The sequence below is a fragment of the Bombus huntii genome, chromosome 8 (genome assembly GCF_024542735.1).
Source record: "Bombus huntii isolate Logan2020A chromosome 8, iyBomHunt1.1, whole genome shotgun sequence".
NCBI lineage: Eukaryota > Metazoa > Arthropoda > Insecta > Hymenoptera > Apidae > Bombus > Bombus huntii.
Window position 1 is genome coordinate 2,173,774 of NC_066245.1, and position 24,529 is coordinate 2,198,302.

At 29.8% G+C, this 24,529-nt stretch overlaps 4 protein-coding genes across 8 annotated transcripts in view; 3 read left to right on the forward strand and 1 right to left on the reverse strand.

Annotated features, from left to right (window-relative positions):
* On the forward strand, positions 1 to 9,743 carry LOC126868926 (probable ATP-dependent RNA helicase DHX35). Of its 3 annotated transcripts, XM_050624915.1 has the most exons (12): positions 1 to 741; positions 1,041 to 1,255; positions 6,537 to 6,716; positions 6,853 to 6,993; positions 7,087 to 7,249; positions 7,522 to 7,683; positions 7,788 to 7,934; positions 8,075 to 8,216; positions 8,318 to 8,604; positions 8,708 to 9,013; positions 9,093 to 9,246; positions 9,338 to 9,743. In XM_050624915.1, the coding sequence occupies exons 1-12, from the start codon at positions 711 to 713 to the stop codon at positions 9,462 to 9,464; spliced, it is 2,055 nt and encodes a 684-aa protein (XP_050480872.1). In that variant the 5' UTR covers positions 1 to 710; the 3' UTR covers positions 9,465 to 9,743. The 3 variants fall into 3 exon arrangements, with proteins under 3 accessions (XP_050480872.1, XP_050480874.1, XP_050480873.1); XM_050624917.1 differs by lacking the exons at positions 1 to 741; positions 1,041 to 1,255 and adding an exon at positions 4,692 to 4,838; XM_050624916.1 differs by lacking the exons at positions 1 to 741; positions 1,041 to 1,255 and adding an exon at positions 5,761 to 5,909.
* Positions 1,255 to 5,462, forward strand: LOC126868939 (ceramide phosphoethanolamine synthase). The gene has a single exon (XM_050624961.1). The coding sequence runs from the start codon at positions 3,554 to 3,556 to the stop codon at positions 4,628 to 4,630; it is 1,077 nt and encodes a 358-aa protein (XP_050480918.1). The 5' UTR covers positions 1,255 to 3,553; the 3' UTR covers positions 4,631 to 5,462.
* LOC126868937 (WD repeat-containing protein 89) lies at positions 9,664 to 12,170 on the forward strand. The gene is made up of 7 exons (XM_050624958.1): positions 9,664 to 10,083; positions 10,581 to 10,807; positions 10,882 to 11,216; positions 11,297 to 11,422; positions 11,506 to 11,600; positions 11,757 to 11,859; positions 11,935 to 12,170. The coding sequence occupies exons 1-7, from the start codon at positions 9,920 to 9,922 to the stop codon at positions 12,088 to 12,090; spliced, it is 1,206 nt and encodes a 401-aa protein (XP_050480915.1). The 5' UTR covers positions 9,664 to 9,919; the 3' UTR covers positions 12,091 to 12,170.
* The window catches only part of LOC126868920 (rho guanine nucleotide exchange factor 18), a 15,964-nt gene continuing 3,565 nt past the window's right edge, over positions 12,131 to 24,529 (reverse strand). Inside the window, exons 5-18 of one of the 3 annotated variants that reach the window (XM_050624901.1) lie at positions 24,248 to 24,397; positions 23,977 to 24,170; positions 23,032 to 23,169; positions 22,128 to 22,203; positions 21,941 to 22,053; positions 20,756 to 20,827; positions 18,664 to 18,717; positions 18,025 to 18,577; positions 17,704 to 17,933; positions 17,075 to 17,619; positions 16,783 to 16,988; positions 16,346 to 16,525; positions 15,576 to 16,282; positions 12,131 to 15,487 (exon numbers count right to left, since the gene is read on the reverse strand). In XM_050624901.1, coding sequence (XP_050480858.1) covers positions 15,244 to 15,487; positions 15,576 to 16,282; positions 16,346 to 16,525; positions 16,783 to 16,988; positions 17,075 to 17,619; positions 17,704 to 17,933; positions 18,025 to 18,577; positions 18,664 to 18,717; positions 20,756 to 20,827; positions 21,941 to 22,053; positions 22,128 to 22,203; positions 23,032 to 23,169; positions 23,977 to 24,170; positions 24,248 to 24,397 — 3,462 coding nt within the window. In that variant the 3' untranslated portion in view covers positions 12,131 to 15,243. The remainder of the gene's footprint in view (positions 15,488 to 15,575; positions 16,283 to 16,345; positions 16,526 to 16,782; positions 16,989 to 17,074; positions 17,620 to 17,703; positions 17,934 to 18,024; positions 18,578 to 18,663; positions 18,718 to 20,755; positions 20,828 to 21,940; positions 22,054 to 22,127; positions 22,204 to 23,031; positions 23,170 to 23,976; positions 24,171 to 24,247; positions 24,398 to 24,529) is intronic. The other 2 variants (XM_050624903.1, XM_050624902.1) reach the window with 2 other exon arrangements.

Sequence of the window (24,529 nt, forward strand, 5' to 3'; positions counted from 1 at the left end):
TGAAATATTATATTCATGTTTTCCTATATTAGGTCTTCAATTTTTTTTATATATTGTTGGTCCAGTTTAGAATTGAAATAAAATTAAATAATTTGCTGAAATATATGTATGTGTGAGGGTATGAAATTGAAATTTCTGATTACATCAATTCAATTAAAAATAAAAAATATTTCCTAACAAGCGGATTTTTTCCTGCTGTTTATATAGCTAAATAATATAAAATATAATAATTATAAATATTCTTATAGTTAGAATTGTTTAAATATTTTTAAATCACATACAGTGTCATCTATAGGAAAATTACAGTTTAAAGGAATATGACAGGTGTGAGAAATATGTATATACTGCATTGTTCGTAAGTGTCGTTATCAATTCGAATGGCATAGAGGCAAGAGAAGTACTGTATTATATCGCTCATCGTCATGCGTTGCTATATTGCTTTATTTGTATCTGACATTTTCAGCCAATACGCATGTTTATCTTTATGATTGTGTTGAGTCTATCGGAAATAACCAATTAGGTCCGCATTCCTTCCGTCTGTCAACGTACCAGTAACGCATTATGTGTATTTACTTACATATATATCGGGCGGTAAAATAGTTGTGTTTATTTGAATTGTGTGATTATTATGTAAATATAAGAGTTTATAATCTGGTGATATATTTGACAACTAATTTTATCTCGTTGTATTGTTTACATAATTATATAAAATGAATACAAAACCGACTTTTTCTAAACCTGGTAAGTACAATTGTTTTTGAACGTATCCATACAAACATGTAAAAGCATAATGTTTACTCTTTTTTTATTTTTATTTCCTAATATTGTATTCTTTTTAATTATAACTGATTTAAAAGTAGTATTATACGCTGACATTATCATATGTTGTAAAACTTATTCTTACATATATATATAACAATTGTATGACATAACCTATTGAACTTATGAATTTTGTACATATATGTGCCTTATTTCCATATGTTTATATATATTATATCGAGAAAAATTTTATATTCATCTGATAATTTTTTTAATTACAGGTGATAGTATGTGGCAAGAGGATAAACCAGATACAGAAGCCCATTCGTCCACACAATTTGTATACAATGCTCATCATTCGCTTGCACTTAATATGCAACGTCAACGATTGCCTACATTTAAGTATAGAAGTCATATTATATACTTACTGGAAAAATATCAAACATTAGTCTTAATCGGTGAAACTGGATGTGGAAAGAGTACGCAGTTACCTCAGGTATGCCTTTATTTTAAAGGAATTATATTATAATATAGGGAGCTGAAATTTAAATAAATAACATTGTGATGATATGGATTTTATTGTATGTAGTAATATAATTCTACATGAATTTATGATATAAAATATAATGTAACATATACATATATATAACATATTTGCTGTTGCCACTTATATAATCTTTTACAGAGTTATACATATTTCAAACATGCACTTATAAAAATTGGGATATTCTCAATATGTCATAATTAAATTTTTCTTGCTTATTTTTTAAATTTTATGTAACATTTATAGTAGTTGTGTAATATTTTTGAGTGACAGTTCTGATTTTTTTGATTGAGAGTTTGAATATACATGATTTTCCAAATAACTTAATTGATTGTTTTTCATATACATAAGATGACTCGTTTTGAATCTATAAACGTAAATTACTCGTACACCATCTGATGTAAATACATAGTTTTTCTCTGTATACAGACACATAAAGCTCATACGAAGATGACACGTTTTTGTATTACCTATATACCATATACCTATATACCATATTAACCTATTTATATCGAAAAATCACTAGTTTAGCAGATATCTTAACTTTAATATGTCAAATATAATGTATGAAAGACAAGGAAAGACGCGGAGCGGTATTCTTATGTTTACGTTGTCCTTGTTTATGCGTTGTCTTCAAAAGAACTACTTACACCAGCTTATGGCCCCCTCGAAACCATTCACTTCTTATCTGAGCTATTTTTTTATACAATTGATACATTGTTGTAGGAGTAATTTGCGTATATAAATTAAAATCGGTCACTCTGTATATACAGAGTGTTATTGAACTGGTAGTACAAACCGAAAGGAAGTGAATCTACATGAAAAAACAAGTCAAATATATGTAATAAGATCCTTTCATAAGAATTACATTCTTTTTTTTCCGAAAAAAATAAATTTGAAAATTTATTATGCGCGTGTACCAAGATAGCTCTTAACTAAACATATGCAAACTCTATTTTCTTGAAAACGAGGCTTGAAACAAAAAAATTTTATTTTAAAATGTATCGTGTACGCATATTTAGTTCATGATTAGTTAAGTTGAAGCATATTTGACAAATTTTTTAATTCAATTTTCTCGAAAACAGTGCATTATATGACAAAATTTTATTCTATATATTTTTGACTTTACTTTTCATGCATTTATCTTCTTTTGGTTTGTACCATCTGTTCAGTAACACCCTGTATATTATATTTACTTATTTAGGATTTCATTTACATGATATATGTACAAATATCATAAAAATGTTATTTGTATATAATATATATATATATATAATAGAAATTTTGAGTAATATATAAACTCGCGCACGCGCACAGATGAAGATCTTGTTGTATCGCCATTCTGTTGTGGTCAAACAAATTCGACAGTACATCATCATCTTTTCAAATTGTAATGTGTGTTAGTCAAATTTTTCGAGAACTGTACTTTTCATAATAGTTATACCTAATAACTTAGTGAATAATAATGTGTCGTAAAAAGAAATATCATGGAATAACAATTTTTATAGTTCGCTATTTTGTTATCGAACAATTAAAAAAAGAAATTATCTGACAACAGTGCGATTGAAATATTATTATTATGAGAGAAACTCATGCTATTTTGATAAATAACGTGATAATGTATTAAATAAGGTATTTGAAACGTTTTCCAACACCAAACGTTTTCCAAAAAAAAATATACCGGCATGGTATCAGTTAATCGATCAAAATAGTATATTCGGAATCTGCAGATTTCATCTAGCCATGTGTAGTCATGGCACACTGATCCGTGTCCCATGAATACGTCGTCCATGAATATTGCAACATTATTAACAATGGAGCAAAGTACTGTTAATTATTATGATAATTCCACTGTACTCGTAATCCTGCAAAAAAGTATGGTACAAAAATCATCGTAATCAAATTAGTAACGTGATGAGTTTAAAAGTTGAAAGACTGTATTTTTTATTTGCCATACACAATTCATTATATCGAAAAAGTGAATATCACAATAATATTATTGCTTCAAAATAATAAACGAACGTGTTTTTTTATTCGTGTTATATTAAAGAAGTATCTATAATAAAATTACTGAGCAATGAATTTATTGCTAATATTTAATAGCAGTGTGCATTTACATTAACTACATATCTCTAATATATTTGGATCTATTATAAAGAAAGAAAGTGATAATATAACATAAGGAACATGTTATAAAGATATAACAATATATTTACCAATTTATACAAACGTGCCAAATTTATATACAAAATGTTTGGTTCAACAACTCTAGTAAGCAGGTCATTCCTAGCAATTTTGATATTAATGACATTATACTTCCTTGGAATGGATCTTCTATTGTATTCTAGAACACAAAATTATGATATAAGACCTATATCAAATGGTACACAATATGTTTCAATCATACCTTGTGATTTTAATCCATTGTGTACAGTGACTGTAAAAGGATTAATGCTTGATCATCCAAATCATTTTCTCTTGAGTCCTCTTGCAGCTATCATGGATGATCTATTGCATATAAGCAGTTCTTGGATATGGGTGACACCAAACACAATCAGTTGTTTCCATGTATTAATAGCAGTGCTGGCTGGTAAATGTGTTTCCAGTGATTCGTTGTCTTATAGACGTTTAGGTGTAATACTGTTTCAAGCAAGAACATGGTTGGATGATTTGGATGGACATGTTGCTAGAAAAAGAGCAAATATTAATGGTGAACGATCAGACATTGGCTCATCTGGTTACATTATCGATGGTATTTGTGATGCTTTTGGATGTGTTGCTTTTATTATTGGCTTATATCAATTTCTTGCTCGTAACTCAAGTAGACGTGGAGGTTACGATAAGCTACCACAACTTCCTGTATCTTCAGTTTTGGAACCTGGAAATGTAACTTTGAAAACTTCAAATGCAGCACTTCGTAACATATTACTTATCGCCGTCCATTTGTTCCTCAGCAGTGCCGCCTGGAATCGATATATATATTTATATCAAGATCTTCTTGAGACTGAATATAGAACAACACCGATTAGTAGAGAACATTTTTATGCTAGACAAACAGCTATATTTAGAAGTTTATCCTTTACAATAATAACCCTTTGTTGGAAATTTTTGAATTTTCATGCTGTCATGGATTACTTGCTTTTGGCAATATTTTTTGATCGTATGCGGGAGTATATTAGACTTGTAAAGTGGTCTTTATATGTTCTTGTATTATTACTTGTTTATGTAACTGAATTTCATTATTTACGGGCCTATACATACATGCAAGATGTACCATCATTGATTGATGAAGAGATATCTTCATCTGATGTCTACACTCAAGGATGACAGTGTGAATCTTGGAAAGCATTGTTTTCTACTATTTGTTACTGGTGATATAATGACTAAGATGACTATTGTACACTGAAATTTGCAAATTTGTCTACGAAAGCAATATGTTGATAAAATTTTTTGTATTTTCTATTTTTCTGCATGTATTTTATATACACAGCAGACTGATGTATAAAAAAATGTGTATAACTCCTTAAATGATAAGGTAATAATACTTTATTACGAATTAGCTTTATAAAAATATATGATATGTTAATGTTCTATTATAAACAAAATTTTCAACAGTAATTTTCCTAAATTATTTGTAGATCGTAATATGTATTAGTTCACATGTTGCTCTTTTAGATAAACATAATTATTAGTAATAATTAATACTGATTTACATCACTAAATATTTAATAATACATTTGTCTTCCTAGTTAAGCATTTATACAATATGTCTCAATTTCATATTTGTAGAATATGGTTATTAAAATATATTGATTAATTGTCATAGATTATTGATTTTGGTGGTATTGCTGTGATGTTCGATATTATTGGAATACTTGGGGATAATGTTAATATCTACTTATACGATAATACACAATAACTTACACATACTATTGAAAAATAATGATGGACCTTAGCGTAAATTTTCATAAAATGTTTTCATAAAATGTCAAACCTCATAAAATGTTTTTAGTATGTTTTTTATACCTGTACTTCAAAATATCGCATATTTTGACTGTCATTATTATATGCAATAATATTGTATATATGCAATAAAATTGTATTATATGCATAACATAAATATGTATTTATATTAAATATAAGAGTTAAGTAATATATATTGATACGTGATAATTATTAACACAAAGTGCATCAAAGTATATAATTTTGTACTTTTTATTAGTAATAATTAACAACTTCTTGCCTTTATCCGTATTTCTATCGTGATCCAGTGTCGTGAGTTACCTAATTAGAGTACTTGTAAGTTTGCCGAAGTCGAAGTAAATCGTTATAACAAGCTTTCAATAAAATCCGATATAAATATGACATTAAACCACAAAGACGTAATACATGTAATATTCCGCCGTTACCGATGTGCGCAAGATTAAAGCTGGTAGTAGATTTCAGAGAATAGAACTTCACGTTGAACTTGGAAAACGATCAGTGCATTCAACAGTGTACTAATCAAGTTTATGTGAAATATAACTTTTGCTTATCTGACATATGGTGTTACTTTACTTAGCCTTAGTCATTCTGCGATAAGAGTATCAATTGATTTTTATGTTAGGTAAAGTTTTATAACTATCGAATATTACGTAATAACACATCAATGTCTATTACAAAACTTTTTGTCTAAAATAAATGCAGAACAATAGTTTATTATAGTTTATTGAGGCAATTTACTTTTTATAGTTTTCGCAAAATGTATTTCGTATCTATTTGGTAGTTCCCCTCAAATATGAGGAGAATTACATTATTAGATAAAATAAAATCGTATTAGTATTTTCAAGAATATAAATGTAATATTGGATTTTTTCGACATTCATTACATATTTCTTTATTATGCATTTATCATTATTCGTATTACTCATATCATATCATTCATCATTTTATTATTATTATCATTATTATCTTAGAACGTTTCTAGTATCAATAAGCGTTTATTTTATCTTTTACTGTTTCTTTTGTATTTATTATTAATAGTTGATATTTGTTTTATAAAAATTATTAGAAGCAATAAAATTTTGATAAAAAATCAATAAAATTTCGGTATTCCTAAATCATAAAATGTTTAGTATATTTTCTTAATGTACTAAACGTATATTACTATAATATTCAATTAATTACAAATGTACATATATTTATTTTTATGAATTGCATACATAGGAAATTTTATTTTCTAAAATGATTACAGTATCTTCTTGAAGCAGGATGGTGTACAGATGGGAAAATGATTGGCATCACGGAACCAAGAAGGGTTGCGGCTACATCTTTATCTAATCGTGTTGCTGATGAACGCAATTGCATTTTAGGCACCGAAGTTGGTTATTCTATACGTTTCGATAATTATACGGATGAAACAACAAAGATCAAGGTATTATTTTAGACTTTAATTGAAGCAGCAAAGAAAATAATAAATTAAAATAATAGAGAATTTTAATTATCAGAAAACTAAAAAATAATAAATGTTAAATGAAGTCAGTAATTATATAAAATTATATTATTGATAGTATATGACAGAGGGAATTCTGCTTCGTGAATTAATGAGCGATCCTTTGTTGACAAGTTATTCTGTAATCGTGGTGGATGAAGTACATGAAAGGACCCTTCTTACGGATATTATTATGGGACTTCTGAAAAAAATAATCCGGGTAATTGAACATTGTAAATTCATAAACATTTAATTTAATTTAAGTCTAAGTAAAAGATATACTAATTATCATGAAAAATTTGTTTTATTTTAGAAACGAAAAAGTTTACGAATTGTCGTTTGTTCCGCTACGGTCGATGCAGAACAGCTTCGAGATTTTTTCAATACAAATACAACGAAGGATTCCGCAAAAGATACTGCAATTATACTTACCGTCGAAGGTAGACTTTATCCAGTGGATGTATTCTACATTATAGGTATATCTATATATATACATATATAAATACATCACATCATTCTATAAATAATACGTTAGGTCAATTGATAAATAAAGCAATTGGTTTACAATTATTAATCATCAATATCTTTTTCTTGTTTTCTACAATGATTTTTTACTTGTTTCCTAATGTTCCAATTTTTTAAACATGTTTTTTTATCTCCGTTTCGAGTTTTTGTAATATATATATTACCTATGCGACGTCTTATAATTATGTCATGAATATGTTCTCATTTTTGTATTTTATTTTAGAGCCAGTAGCTAATTACGTGACCAGTGTCATAGATACTGCTTTGAAAATTCACGAAAATGAAGAACCTGGTGATATTCTAGCGTTTCTTACGGGTTTGGACGAAGTAGACCAAGCAGTTTCTCTTTTATCAGAGCATGCAAAGCTCATAAAGGAAGGCAAGCGTGAGTAGAATACGGAATGATACCCTCGTCATCATTGTCCTGTTATATAACTGTCCGAAGTTTAAAATAGATCTTATCAGTGCCTTTGTATTGTTCTTTTTCAGAGAAACTTTTACCTCTGGCTATGTACGGATCTCTTCCAAACTCAGAACAACTGAAAGTATTTTGGAGGGCTGCCAAAGACACTCGTAAAGTTATCGTAGCCACGAACATTGCAGAAACATCTATCACTATTCCAAATATTGTTTATGGTATGAACTTAATAAAACATCGATTTTGTTAGTTGTATTCTAAATAAAATATTCCTATTTTTTATTGTTATTGTTTAAATATACATATAAGACTTTATATAAAAAAATTCAGTTTAAACAAGATTGAAATTTTTATCTAGTTATTGATTGTGGCTTTGTAAAAGTTCCATGGTATGAGGCTGAAACTCAGACAAATTCTCTTGTAATTGTTCCTGTGTCCAAAGCATCCGCGAATCAACGTGCTGGTCGAGCGGGTCGTGTCCGAACAGGAAAAGCATATAGGTATACAATATGTGTAAATGTTTAAATTATTTAAAAATTTAATAAAAATTTATTTGTTGGTTTATATTTCCATATTTTGCAAAGTTTTATCTAAAATCTAGATTGTACACAAAGGAAGCATACTCAGAACTATTTGAGGCAACGCCACCAGAAATGCAACGCTCGGATTTAGCACCGGCGATCTTACAATTAAAAGCTTTAGGAATTGATAATGTATTAAGATTTAACTTTCCTTCTGCTCCACCAAGTAAAAATCTTCTTACTGGGCTGGAATTACTTTATGCACTAGGAGCAATTGACAGTAATGGAGAATTAACGACACCATTGGGCGTAACAATGGCAGAAATGCCATTGGAGCCTGTTTTGGCAAAATCTCTTATAGTATCAGGTAAAGTTTAATGAACAGACTTAATTCCTCATAAATTTTCCATATAAATCACCGAAAATTATTTTAAATAATTTATTATGTAATTAGCTTCTACCCTACGCAGGTGAAATGGGATGTTCCGAAGAATTATCAACGATTTTAGCTATGCTTCAAGTACAAAATGTTTTTGTAAGACCTGCAGGAGGCCAAGCTGCTATAAAGGCAAGAATAGCGCATAGAAAATTCGAAGTTGAGGAAGGAGACTTATTAACGTTGCTGAATGTATATACTGCTTATGAGAAAAATAGAACACTTAGTTGGTGTCAAAAACAGTTTCTTAATAACAAAGCTTTACGCAGAGTTACGGAAATTCGAACGCAAATGCATTCTATGATGAAGAAATTAGATATACCGTTGGTTTCGGCTAATGGTAAATTAAACTAAATTTTATTGTTTTATATATAGTATGAATTATAAAAATTTTCTGATAATAGCTCATTTCCTTCAAGGAAATTTACAACAAATTCTAAAATGTATAACTGCTGGACTTTTTCCGAAAGCAGCGTACTTGCATTATACTGGAGTATATAAAACAGTACGTGGAAATAAGGATTTGTATATACATCCAAATAGCTGTTTATATACACTTCAGCAACCTCAATGGTTTGTACATCAACCTTAGTGTAACATCTTGTGTATTTCTATAATAACGCATGTACATATCATACTAAATTTTTGTTTTTTCTTTTTCAAGGTTACTATTTTATGAAGTTTTACAAACAAACAAAACATATATAAAGGACATAACTGTGATACAACCAGAATGGTTATTAGAATTAGCGCCTCATTTTTATGAAAAAACATCTCTTGATCCTATTTAATATAATTTTTGTATGTACATACTTAAAATAATAATGCAGTAAAAAAAAGAACGAAAGTCTATTTAATTCAAATACCTTTCTTTAATTTGAAAATTAGACCACTTAAAAGAATGCTACAAACACAAAGCCACCTATCGATAAAGTAGTATAGTTATCATAACTAACACTAGACAAACTTCATGGTTTACGTTAGTTTTTGTTCCTACTAGCGCCAAAAAAATTGCGTCTTTGTACGATGCAATCTGATAAAACTCGCAGTTAAAATAAAAAAAAAGAAAACACGTGTTGGATAATTTTACACATCAAAATAGAAAGTTAAAAATAAAAAATCTAATAATCCCAATATAGTTCAAAGTGGCAGATATTTTATATTTGAAAAGGCGTATGGCTACAATTCGAATGTGATATTAACCTTAATTTTGTGATATCTGCTCAGAACCTCGAAAACGAGCAGCATGGCTAAAATTGTTGAATCATTAAAAAGATTAAGTGTTGAACATGGTGCACGTAAGCATGATGACAATCGAACCATCAAAAGAAAAAGCGAATTAATATCGTCGATTGAAGAAGCAGTATCTCTTGATCATAATTATATTCTTGCTATCTGTGGAACTCAAAGGTAAATCTTATTTATCCTTATGGAGCATTTTACGTCAAATCTATTTTAGAAAAGTATGATATTTAAACAAATTTTTTAATTTTTACGTGAATGTTTATTATTACATAGTGCTATGCAATTTTTCTCTTCATTTCATTTAGAACGTGCTGTTTAACAATTCCATAGAGAAATCAGTATTTTTAAAAATGTAATTTATTTAATATACAATAATTTTAAAAATTTGTATTTGGGAATTAGTATTTTATCGTAGTGAATGAAATATTAATATTATAAATATATTTAATTTTTCAAGCATTTTAATATTTTTGCTTAATTTACAATATATCCAATTAAATGTGAAATTAAAAATACCATTTTTATAGTTACAGAAAATATATTTTCGAAGTATAGATATTAGATATTTAATATTAGACTTGGATTTGATGTGAATTGACTCATAATTATATATGTTTAAAAGATATCATCAAAATATCTGATGAATTAATGTTTATGTACAGTGATCCAGAATTTAGAATTGGTACAGCCTTATCCAACCATACATGTGTAATATACTCTGTCGGGGAAAACTTAAACCAAACTGCCACATTAACTCATAATCAAACACCTATCGTCGGTATTAGATTTAGCCCTACTTCTAGAAATATTTTATATACAGCTACAAACAGTGGAGAAATTACAGCATGCGACTTGAGAGCTAAAGACAAAGTTGTTGCAAGGTTTAAAGGTATGTAATGATGTAAGGTATGTAAATTTTACAATTAAGTTTGTACATTTAATATACTTCTCCTTTATTCTTAGATATTACAGAAGATGGCAAAACAAAACCTCTCTGTAGTTTTGATGTCAGTTGTGATGAAAAGCTTATAGCAGGTGGTACTGAACATATTGGAGGAGATACATTTATTTTATTTTGGGATGCACGATATACTAGTTCAAAATTGGGTGACAAAAATAATCTTCTTGGTGGATACTGGGAATCTCATGTAGAAGATGTAACCTCTTTGGCATTTCATTCTAGTAAGCAGGACGTCTTAGCATCTGGTAGTACAGATGGATTGATTAATGTCTTTGACCTTACACAGCCATCGGAAGATTCTGCATTAACTTATTCCTTAAACACTGAATCATCAGTGGTAAGTTAATATGCTTTATAAAATCTGAAATGTATTTATACTCTAAAAAAAATTAGAATCCATTTTAAACAAAAATATAGGATAGGATAGGTTGGTTAAATGATGACAACCTTTGGTGCACAACACATAATTCACTACAACTTTGGGACCATGATGGAGCAACACCATATGCTAAATTTGATCGCAGTAATTTAGTAGTTTCTCAGGTTAATAGGATATGTATAATTTATATTAATATTAATGTTTATAAAAATGATAAACTTTACGTAATTTATATCATTCTTTTCAGAATGATGATCCAGATGATTGTTACATAGTCAGATTTCATGCTTCAAATGCTCTTGGACAACCGTTTCTTCTTGCAGGTGCCAGTAATGTTAAAGGGTAAATTACTATATAATTAAAAAATTTAATAATGTCAGATAGTATAACATCAAAGTTAATGATGTTCTTAACAATATTAATTAGAAACTTGAACATAAACAATTAGTTTTACATACTGACAATATTTTTCATATATTCCTTATTAAAACATTTTAGGCAAAACTTGAGATGTTTAAATGTTATAAATGATCAATTAGAAACATGTTACAATATGATAGGGAATAAACAAATAGTACGTGATAGCTGGCTACATGAAAAGGTATAATTTTAATATAAATAAAGTTAAAATGAAATTCATATTATTTTAATTAATATTGTCTAATATCATTTACAGAGCGGTTCTTTGATAACAGTAGGTGAAGGTGGACTTATAAACATTTGGAGGACAACTGAAACTATACCCATTCAACAAAATTCTAGCCATAAATTGGTGGCGAAAATTGGTACTGGTAAAGTACGTGATCGCCAGCATAGAACCAAACCATATTAAAGTAAAAGTGATAGGATAAAAATTTGTAAATGCAAAGAAAGTTTTTGTAAGTAAATATAATAAACAGAAGAGAAATATTACGTGTAACATTAACATAATCGTACATTTCCCTCACGTTTTTCTTTATTACAATAACAGTTGTATGTACATTTATAATAAATAGATATTATTTCTTTATGCGATTAATGATTTAACGGCGATTCATGTATCAATCGAAAAATGTAGCATATGTATATATATAAACGTTAAGGAATGTAAATCACATATCAGTATGTATATATTTGTATAGAATTGAAAGAGGAAGAAAAATATCGTAAATATTTGTTTACTCTTGCCACGTAACAGATTAATTTCTATGGATATCGCCTTCCGGAAAAATCATTTCATTTTACAATATAAGGAGTTATTAAAATAAAAGTTTACGTGCATTTGTTATAGAATAGACGCATTTAGTGTATCGCGAATAAATGGTAATCTTGATGAAGTAATCAAGCAAATAACACAATGATAACAATTAATATTAGCATATAACCGACGTAACGGCCTTTAGTTTAAAATCGTTAAACTCTAAGAGAATTAATGCTGATGTATCAAGTGAACGCGTCTTAAAACAAATACGCGTTTACTTATTAGGTGTAATTTTATATTAACGTTTCCAAATACGATCGCAGCTGCGAGTATCACAATGATAACAGTAATATATAGTTTTAGAGTAAAATAGTAGGTACAGAGTAAACGTACAAAAATACTTCCCATGAGCGTCCGGGACGTAAAGATTCACTAAAACGTGGAAAACCGCGTTACTAATAATTCTTTATATCCTCTCTTAAACTTATGCTGTCCAGTGACCTCAAATATTTTAGATGCCACAAGACGCATGTAGGCCGCCGCACTACTCCTTAGTTGTTATCCCAATTTGATTCTTCGCGTTACCCTGAAGATGGTGTGCGACTTCATTGTATAAGGATAATATTTAATAACAATAAACTTTAATAGCATGAAGTTACATTTGACATGGTGCAACGTTCTTAATGTATATAAAGAATACATTCTTTAATATATATTAAATTATATATCTATATATACATATATAATTATATGTATATATATATATATATATATACCTGTATAGAATATATAATTTGTAATATCTATTTGGAATAATTTCGTGGAATTACATTCCAGTGTTAAAACTTACTTTTCGCATATGTTCTATGTTTTTTTCATAATGAGCATTATGATATTAAGAATATTTTAGTTTGTGTTAAGTGTTTTTGAAATGAAGTCGTACACCCATCCATGAAGGCTACTAACAGGTTAATACAATATTATTTGCGAGCTAATATATACTCGGCATTGTTTTAATAATAGACTTGTAAGAATTCAATTATATTTTTTTTTTCTCTCACGCTTTACATCTTATGGAAATACTTTTAAGAACTATTGTCATCACGATTGATTGAGACAAGTTGATAGCATTATTTATGTTTCTTCACGAAGATAAATTAATTAGTCACGTGTTTTATCATCATGCTTCGACGACGCTGTCCTTTTATTCGATCATATTGCACGCTACGGCATCTTTTGAGGTAAATACGTGCAAAATTTAAACAAGACGTACGTATCAAAACAAACAATTTTTTACCTTATAACGACGATCTAGATTATACAGCCACATTTTCAAGATTACTTTTTATCCAACATCTTACAATTAGACGTGCAGTATGATCAATCTTTGTATAATACTTTCTCTGGAACTTTTCCATCTTCACGAAATACTCAGTAAGTCTTTTCATCAAAAAAGTCTCGTATAAAGTATAAATAAAATAGTTTAAACGATCAAGAATTATCACTGATCTTACATAATGCAATAAATATGTTATTAAAAAAAGGAGAAAAGAGAAAACGATTACAGATTAATGATAATGGCAGTGAATAATCTCGAAGAAAAGTATCAAATATAAAATATTGCTTGAATTGCTTTCGATTCAATTAAATTAAAAATGATTTATACCCGTTACAGGAATGATGTAATGAAATTCAAATAATTAACGATTTCGATCTGTGGCTTGGCACACATAATAGCAATGCATTATTGTTAACAGTGGATCTTACCCGTCGTTTTAGCACGTATTAAAATACTTTTAAAGTTATGGTATAAGAATAGCTACCGCGCTCACACATTCATACACATACATGTACAAATACATATACACGTATACGTGCCGCAAAATGAAATTGTTACGTACGAACGTACATTCAATATTTCATTCATATGCACAATATACTTCCGCAAGTCTCATTCTCAACATACGTACAAGTGATGTCATACATATGTCATGAAAAAGTATATATATATACACATCCATGTATATATGTCTGTATATGCAACCCTAATATAATGTATTTTCTCTATTTTGCATTTTCAGCAAACTGCAACAGATTTGCTTAAAAGATTCGTCTAAAATCATGTTTCTAAAACTGTCAGTCGGCTTAATAACATAACGAGTAAGAATTTAACAAGATCGGCTGATCTATTTCACTAAGCCGGCCATTTTAACATATTTTTTTTCGTAAATATTTCTGAGCACTAATCATTATCTCTTTATTTCTTCACATATTTTATAGTTATTCTCCCTTTATGATAGGTTCTGTGAGAATTTGCATAAAAATGATATTATTGCCCTCAGTAGCAGTTGAAAAGTAACACTATCTTTTATCAATTCATTGAGAATAATATAGTATATCCCTTTTTTTATTTGACAATCATACTGTTATTATGGACACCATAAATGCATCACTTATATACTATGTTGCATTTCAATGTACAACACTAATAAAATTTTTAAGAAAAGAAAAGAGAAAAAAAAGATACGGGCAAGTAAGAAGAAGAAAAGAAGTGGTCGAGGAAGAGCTTATCATAAACACGATACAAACAAGGAAGAATTAAAGATAATAGTAATAATGAAGAGAACGTTAAAAATAACGTAAATCTTACCGAGAAAATGTTGAAAGTCAAAAAGACTTTACGCGACTTCTAGGTTGAGCATCTTTTGATTGGCTTCGAGAGGGAGTTAATGTAGAAGTCGGGGTAGCTTCGCCAGTTGCAGGACGAGAAGATCGAGAATGTTTCCGACCAAAACGAAAGAAACGTCAGAAAAAAATGACTTCTTCTTCCAATGGTTGCTGCTGTTCCGTTCTTTGATGCTGTTGCTGATGTGAATATTCCGGAGGAGATCGTGTAATTCTAAGTGAACGATTTGAGGAATGACTTTGACTTGTAGCGGCATGATTGTTTCCTAATTCTGGTGAAGAATACGTAGAGCCAGTTACGATTGCTGGGCTGCTTCCCGTTCGTGAATGTCGATCTGGACTATTATTACTCGTACTTCCACTTCTATATTTTTTATTAGATAAAAAATGTATATGCATGAAATATATTTCGTAATTTAAACACATAATTTCAAACTAATATTTATACTTGCCTACTATTATTGTTGCTTCCACTAGCAAGTTTTAGAGGCAATTGTTGCTTGACTGGAAGATTACTTTGCACTTTTTGCTGATTAGTAGCACTAATTAAATTTAATGGTATTCTTTTAGCATCCGGCTGTGCTTTCCGCGTCTGCACAGTGGTATCAGTTCCTTGCGTCAAGTGGGATAAGTGAATAGTTGTAGAACTAGGTGCAGAACCTGTAACTACTGTCAATCCTTGCCGTTCTAATGCCTCGAGTCGTCGGTATAGCTGATCTCGTTGCTGCGTAACATCTCTCTGTTCTGCTGCTAATTGTTCACGTTGTCTTACCAATTCGGCTCGTTCTTCTTCTAGCTGCTTTTGTTCTTGTTGTGATGCGGCGCGAAACGCTGCTTTCTCTCGACTTAACTTGTCTTGTAAATTACGTAATTCTTCTAATTGGCGATTTGGATTAGGTCTATTATTTGATTTGCCCATACTACCCTCTTTACATGCTGCTAATTGAGCCTGTAGACTATCAATTGTTGTCATCTGATTACTAATTATACAGACCAACCTATAGACATGATGAGACAGACGAATCGCTGCCCATTGTTGATCTTTATTTATTTCTGTATCTTGATTTCCTTTTTCTTCTAGACCTTCTTTTATAAATTCACTAACCTTTGGAAGAGAAATTACAGAATGAATTGCAGACTCTCGTAACGGATACTTTTCCTAAAAAAAGAACACAATATTATTATATTGATTTTAATTGCTATGTATGTATTGTGTATTTACCTTGTTATGATCAAAACCCGCAAATGTCTCAGCTCTTCGAGGAACACAAAGAGCAGACGGAACATAGGCCTCACTATGTCGCTCTCCCGCAGAACTTAAACTTCTCGAAAGAGTAGCGCCACCCGCAGTAAAAGATAATGAGCTAGCAAGTTTTGTTGCTTCTTGTACAGCAACAATCACCTACAAAAAGAATTACTTTTTCTTTAGTTTTCACTGCACTTATATGTACAGGATATTTAATTTAATTCTATACATATGATTAATTTATTCTATGCATATGATTAAAAATGAAATAAAAATGTTATATAAGTTTGAATAATATAAGTTATAATATCTTATAAAGTATATACAGAAATCCTTTATAGTTATGTGAATATCCTTTATAGTTATAATTTAATTTGAAAATATATAAAGTAGTATATATAAAACATAGTAACCTCTTGTCGTAACTGTGTAGTATCTGTTCCTTCATTGTGAACTAATCTTGTATAATCTGCAATTTCTTTATCAGCTTTTTCTATTTTCTCATTATCACTACTTTCGTTCCCACTCCAAATATTAGCAGCATGTAAGAGTTGCATTTGTAAGCTGATTTTCTCTTCGAGTAATAACGCCTGTTCTGCATCCTTTTTTCGCAGTTCACCTAGTTATAGTAATATAAAATGATTTAATAACATATTCACGTTTTTATTAAAATATATATATTTAATAACGAAATGTCGCACGTACCAACTATCTTAAGAACATGTAACTCTTTAGTTTTAACTAAACGTTGTCTTTCTTCAACAGAAAGTAACGATATAGAAGAGGAACGTGTATCTCTTAATTCATTATTATTATTATTTTCAGTTAATATATCAGTTTCATTTTCAGATTCTTGTGGACAGGCTTCAACTGCTGATCTAATTGCTTGTATCCATAATTGTTTATCTTTCGGTTTTTGAATTTTCAATTCGAACATCTCAGGTTCAGCTGGATTACTACTTATTAAATAAATTCCTCTAGATTCTTGACCCGCTTTTTCACGAACTAGTAATTTTTGAAGTGATACTATACCAGCCTTATTGTCAGGCACAAAAAATGCATACTTCTGATCTCTCTCAGCCAAGAAAAATAATATGTCAGAAAGAACAACCACTACAATGGCAGTCATTTTTCCACGACCTTGCATTAAATATGCAGTTCCTTCGAATTTTAAGATTCTATTAAATGCCATGATGTCTGATTTTTTGAACTTGGCACCACGATATGTTGCAAAAGATTTTGCGTCGATCCTAAATGATAATAATAAAAGAAATGTTATTGATAAGTATGAAAGCATTAAAAATATAGTTTATAAAATATATAATTTTTTTTACTTGTTATAGATTTCTAATTTTCTATCTTCTCTTTCCTTGTCAGCAACACATGCATCTACATTTGCTAAGATTTCTTTAACAAGAACCAGGGCTTTGCGTAAATCTTCACCTTCTTCGTGTGCAATAACTGTTTTTATGAGTGGCTCAACGAGCAGTGGATACTTTGTTAAACGTTGAGTAACAAATAGAATGCACTCAGGAATTCCTTTCTTCTTCAGCAAAGGATGTGACTGTATAAACGTTAATTATATGCATCTTCATGTTATTATATATATATATATGCGCAAATGAACAAAAGAATAAATGCTCTACTATGGTTACCTGACATTGGCGTACGAATCGTGCAAATCGAGGGTCATGACGCAAATAATACTTATAAGCTTCAACAGCATCTCTGTGACGACTACAGAATTCTCCATAGGCACTCTTCATACGTTGCGCATTCTCTCCAGAGAATTGATCCACTAATATATCAGCAATTGTAGGAACAATAGAATTTGTGTTTTGCCTCTTACGTAACTTTTGCAGAAATCGTAAATGAATATCAATGAGATCGCGTAGTCTTGGGAACATGCGTTCCAGATCTGCTTGACCCAAACGAAAGTGACGTCGCAGACCTTCCGCAAAAATTCTTTCCATGGCGAGAAGTACCAAACAGTGATGTTTTTCCGTAAGTACAAATTCATAAATGTGTTCTTGTCTTTTCACTTTTCGTTCACAGTTATCAGCTAATCGTAATGCAACGTTATGTCCAATGGCAGCACTCCAAGAATCAGGTTCTTCTTTAGCTAGGCCTAATTCAGGATCCAAACCTTCCAGATCGCCCACTGTGAATTGATAAGCGTCATCTCCAAAGTCAAATCCTTCTAATCCACTGCAATATTATTTTAAACAAAAAGCTCTTATAAATTAGATATTTTAAGATAAAGAAAATTGAATAATACACAAGTTTCTACAAACCTAGATATATCACGATGTTGTCCATCTCCATCTTTCTCCTCATTTATTGTTTGACTGAAAGAAAAATATAAGTCTATATTTTTAAATACTGCTTCTATCATAAAGAAACAAATGTTGTGTTTGTTGTAGTATTCCATAATTAAAATTATACATTATAAAAGACAATTTTATCTTAATGCTGATTTGAAAATTAAACACTAGTGCCACATTTATCATAACTTGAAGTAATAAAGGGTATAGTGACACAAAATTATTAATGCAATTCTAATTAAACAAATCTATAAGGTCAATATGATGTCAGATATTTTGAACATGTTACAATTCTTTGATAGTTTATTTATCAATTAGGGACAGATGTTTGTATATTAATTGGTCAGTACTGCGGGTACCCGAAATTAAAGTATGACCTGGTAACGAGATGATATTCAAGACATGAATTCTCATGTAGCCCAATATTTTCGGACTAATTTGGACCGATTCGTATCTCTAATTTTATGAATAACCGTGAGCTCTTAACTTCGAGATTCAAAACCGATCATGTCCGACCTAGTCGGATGACTTCTTTCTTTTAATCGACTCAAATCGGCTTGAGAGTGACAGGCTATCCGTTCATTCGTATATCTTGGATATTTATCCGAGCCTGTTCGACTCTTTTGAATCCGTAATCTCAGGTATCTGCAAAACTTGGATAAATTATATATAAAGAATTAGATACTTCTTGAATAAGATCTATTTGGCAACTAAGTGATTGCGGATTTTGACATTAGGTGGTATTGACAAAATTCGCAATCACTTAGCGGCCAATCCAATAAAAATAAAATGGCAGGTCTCATATCCGTCCCATATGTCATTTGTACCTACCGAAGGGTTTCTTTAATGTCATTCAAATGAATATAAAGAAGGAGGGTTGTGTCACATGATGTGTCTCAACATAAATTGTAGTCTATATTCACTTTATTTTCTGTTTAGTTGCGCTGCTAAACTTTGAATATTAAAGGAAAGGATTAATATGGAGAGAACATGGAATGCGAGTAGTACAAACAACCGACCATAATAGCGAAGCATACAGTCCGTTTACCTGAAATAAGGTGCACGTGTTGCACCGTCTTTAGAAGCTGAATCAATTAAACATTTTCAAAAACTTCATCGGGGAAAGGACTTATTCTTTAACTAAAATTTCGAGGAGCATTTCATTACATCATCTTAAATTTAAAAACCACACGATTTTCGGACAAATTAAAAGAATAGGAATATTTTAAATAATATTTTCAACATTACAATACGTCAAGTTCTGCGAATAGTTTCTGAAATCAAATTTTTTAAGTGTAACTCATTTTAATGAAAACAGGCAAACATTCCAAATTTCGCAATATTTTTAAATAAATTAGAAATTAGCAAAATTATTACTTAAATCTCCTTTTCTCTGATTTTACGTGCACTACATCATATTTTATTTTGGAAAATACATATTACTAACATAAAGAAATAATTAATTTAACATGAAATCGCCTATCTGTGTATAATGATAGAATTTTCCTTAACTTGACATCTAAAATGTTTATTATTAATGTATTTCTACAAAAGTTTTATGAGTGAACAATGCTGAATGTAGATTCTGAGATACATTTAGTAGCACGGGACAGATTGTAAATAAAGCTACAAATTCATACTATGGAGGGAAAGTCAAAGTGCAGGGTAATAAAGAAATTTATATCAATTGGAAGCACGAGAGTACTAGATGTTCATTCTTGATGATGCTTGATAAAGAAATTACTTAGTTATTTAACAATTGTATGTTTATATTATAATGATTGGATGAAGTTACAAAGAGATGTATACATAAAATATATCATTGAATAATCAGAAATGATAGAAGCAAGCATATCAGAAGCATAGGCAGGGGCAAGGTGATGTCTCTGTCAATACAACACAAAGAGGCAATACAATTGCCTTTTGAACAATGTGTGCAAGAAAAGAATCGAGAAACGATAGACGCGGGTCATCCTACTACTGTGTAGGACTTAATATACGAACAGAAACGTACGAACGCTTCGACAGAATAGGAGGAACACATCAGACTTCTGAGACTTACTTGACTCCGAGCTTAGTAGCAACTCGCCGCCAAGGACTGTAGCTTGTCACGGCTTTCTTGCTGTTAATTTCCCTTTAATCGTCGAACAATCGATCGGTTTGTCGTTGCACGAGAGGGAATGCACGGGGGAAGGAAAAAGCACACACTGCATTAGGGCAACCTTATTTTGCCTTTTGTTTCCCTTCCTTCTTCAGTTTTCTTACTCTATTACGTTTCTCAGTTTTTATATATCACTTGATAATACACGCTCTTTTATAGGTAAACATTACCTTTTCGAAAGCATACTTTAGTGCAATATAGAACATATAGATATGCATTTTTAAAAAGATTGTGTATACCCTTTTCGAATTGTAAAAACTACCATTTTTCGTTAGTATCGTATCTATAATTTATGTTGAACTTGTAAAATCAATATCCGAAGAAGTTTGGGTATAGAAATTTGTATGTTAATTAACATGTATATGCAAATGTTTTTATCAATTAATGTTAGAGACGCGAGGATAAACACGCTAAAGCTTGCCATACTATTTGGTTAAATTGCAAAATTAATTAGAAATAATAAGCTTTTGAGCCAGCCAAAGCTTCTGAATAATAAGCAGATACAATACTTCCTCTAGCATTTATCCTATTCTATTTGTTTTTCATACAAAATGTAGAAATTCAGTAAGAGAGACTTCTCAGAGTAAAATGTGAAATATAATAGATTAACAGAAGTTTTAAATATATATAAATATTGACACATCAAAATTTTTTTGGCAATTAATTATATTAAATTATCAATTGATAAGTGGCAATTAACGAAGTTTAATTACTTCTCCCAGATGATACATTTTTATAAAAATCTAATGAGCAAAGAAAAGTAAAAAAAGTTGCGTTTTTTGCTGAGCGCAAATATGTGTATGTATTCTTTAAGTTATACAGTACAGTAGAATCTCTAATATCCGAAGATCTATTCGCTATTAGAAATTTGATTCTCCGATATTCAAAAATTTTCTCATTTAAACAATCATGCCTTCTTAATAATTCGGATGCTGGAAGTTCTCCTGTACTTCTATTGAAAATAAGAAGAGTTTGTAATAAACTCCGAGTTTAGGCCTAGTCATGCCAATTGCGTGCGAATCTTGAACCACAGATACGCAGATCCAATGCAAGAAATCTATAATTCTAATAATAAAAGTTATTTACCTTCCACTTCCAGAGGACGCTGGTAGGGGTAACGATGCAGTAGATCCTCTCTTAACATTATAGCTATTTGAAGTTGTAGATATGCTTGATGTAGATTTGATGGAACTCTTATCCTGCAATTTCATTGTAATTTTTAGAATTATATTTTATCTATATACTTGAATCTCCTATATCGTAATTTTAATACCTTTTTTTTACGAAAAAAGATAGAACCTCGTTTTCTTCTAGTTTTTTCTGATTGATGATCGTCATATACAACTCCACTAAAAAGAAATGTACATATATTTATTTATTATATCTACATATTATAATTAATATATGTATAAATGTAATTAATTTAAATAATTTACAATATAAAACAGTATAGTATGAAAATGATTAGCAGTAAATATTTACAAGCAGTACTATGGTGTATTTACACTAGTGATTACGATAAAAATAAATTATAAGTTATGACTAAATGCGTACATTACTGAGCATTTTAATGAAAGAGTAAAATACACATAGAAAAATCTAAATAGTATTATAATCTGATTGTCATGTATATACGATATAAGAAAAAAATAATTAATAATAAAGCTGATACAAACCAGTTATTTTTTTCCTTGTGCCTTGTTAGCAGAATATACTATATAAAGTGTTTGGTAACAAATGATAAATAACTGCTTAGACAAACCAAAATAAGACTAAAATGCAGAATAAAAAAGTCGTGTACATAATGTATCTCTTTTGTAATCATACAGACAAATTCGTGAATTAGAGGAGATGATAGTTTTTCCTACTTAGAAATTCCATAGGGTAGATTGATATTCTCTTATGGATTTTTGTGAGTAGGCAAGTTCTATATTCAATCTATAATCTTTCTTAATAAAATGCATTATTTATGGTAGTAAAGTCTTCTCTTAATATTCTATATTATAGGGATATTGAAATTGACTTTTAAATGTCAATAACTAATAAAAAGAAATTCAAACGTAATTTTATTATTTTTCTTTTTTGTCTTGTATAATAGAAGCACCCCTTAAATTGTTTTCTATCTGTTACCACACACCTTATATATATGTGAAAAACTGAAAATGTATAATACTCACTCCGTTAGTAACTCATCAAAGGATATCTGAGCATTTGGAGTGCCTTCTCTGTCTTCATGGAATTCATGGCTGTTTGGAGTGTGAAGATCCTCAGTTTCAGTTTCACTTCCACTACCCTTTTCGTTTCTTTCACGTCGGCTGTACCATGCAGGATGGTAGGAAATTATCAAGTACAAACACAAAGTATGCGACTATTGTGTAAAAGATGCAAATCAGATATTCTCGCGTGGTTTTCCACCGAGATAATAGTGCCACAAAGACGCACAGTTAAACAGAGTATACGGAATATCATTTAAATGATTATTTAATGATTACTTAGATTATTCAACGCGAGATAAAAATTTTTGAAATAATTTTAGGAATCAAATATTATGAGGATGAAGTAATATTTTGACTTTAATATAGGTGCAATGTAGTCTTAAAAAATTGAAAATTGCTTAAGTATAGCAATAAATGGTGCAACCATGCTAAAATACTTTCATCTACAAGATGCAAGCATTCTTAAATGTAGGCGAATTTTGAAATCTTTTATAAACGTATTAATAACCATGCAATTTGTTTTTACTATTAATTTAAAAATTACTTAAGTTAAGAGAAATATATGTATACACATATCTTATACTTCATATATACATAAAATATGTGTTACTTTATATGCTACTTGTATATGATATCATAAAAAGATTGCAAGCTAGATCATAAAACATGAAGTATTTATAAGTAGTTGTTAAAAATTGATGAAATAAATACAAAACTGAAAATAAAATCAAAATATTATTAATATACTTCAATGACATTTCAAAATATAAGACTTACACTAATAATTTTATTACAAAAAATATTATTGTTATTTCTTAAATGTATTAAAAGACAATGCAATAGCTTACAAATTTGCATCAGTATTGATCTAGCTGTGCAATCTAAAAATATTTTTATTTAGCTTACGCTGTAAGTGACGGTGTTGTTCTAGTTACAGTTTCTGCCAAGTGAGCATTAACTTGAGGTGTAACAATTGAAGGCGTTGAAATAGATTTCTGAAGAGGTAAACGAGAACCTGTAAGACCAGGCATTAAACCACTGCTGTCTGCTAATCTTTGACTACCTTTGAATCGTTTTGTAACTATCTTCTGATATTCGCTCTGTTAAAGAAAAATTTGCAATGCACTTCATTACAAATTAAACATATAAGAAACTTCTCAATATGAGCATCCATTACCTGTACAAGATCAGCTTCATTGAGAGAATGAGTACTTGCTTGCGATCTGCATGCTCGACTAGCAACTCCTACAGGTCTAGTACAAGATTTTCCATGTAATTCTATTTCCATTTCACTGTCTAAACTGCTTAAACTAATACTGCGTTGTCGCTGCAATTGTAATGGTTATACAATGAATATAATAATGGAAAGAATAGTCAAAAGCTTTAACAAAACATATTAAAAAAAGCAATGAAGCTATTAAACTCATCCCACAAGTGTACAATGAATAAAGTATTTCTT

Bases quoted from the DNA above. Each gene is read 5' to 3' on its own strand.
- LOC126868926 (XM_050624915.1), top strand. From the start codon at position 711: ATGAATACAAAACCGACTTTTTCTAAACCTG. The intron at 742-1,040 runs GTAAGTACAATT...TTTTAATTACAG, and splicing joins ACCGACTTTTTCTAAACCTG to GTGATAGTATGTGGCAAGAG. The intron at 7,935-8,074 runs GTATGAACTTAA...ATTTTTATCTAG, and splicing joins TATTCCAAATATTGTTTATG to TTATTGATTGTGGCTTTGTA.
- LOC126868939 (XM_050624961.1), top strand. From the start codon at position 3,554: ATGTTTGGTTCAACAACTCTAGTAAGCAGGTCATTCCTAGCAATTTTG.
- LOC126868937 (XM_050624958.1), top strand. From the start codon at position 9,920: ATGGCTAAAATTGTTGAATCATTAAAAAGATTAAGTGTTGAACATGGT. The intron at 10,084-10,580 runs GTAAATCTTATT...GTTTATGTACAG, and splicing joins GCTATCTGTGGAACTCAAAG to TGATCCAGAATTTAGAATTG. The intron at 11,860-11,934 runs GTATAATTTTAA...TATCATTTACAG, and splicing joins ATAGCTGGCTACATGAAAAG to AGCGGTTCTTTGATAACAGT.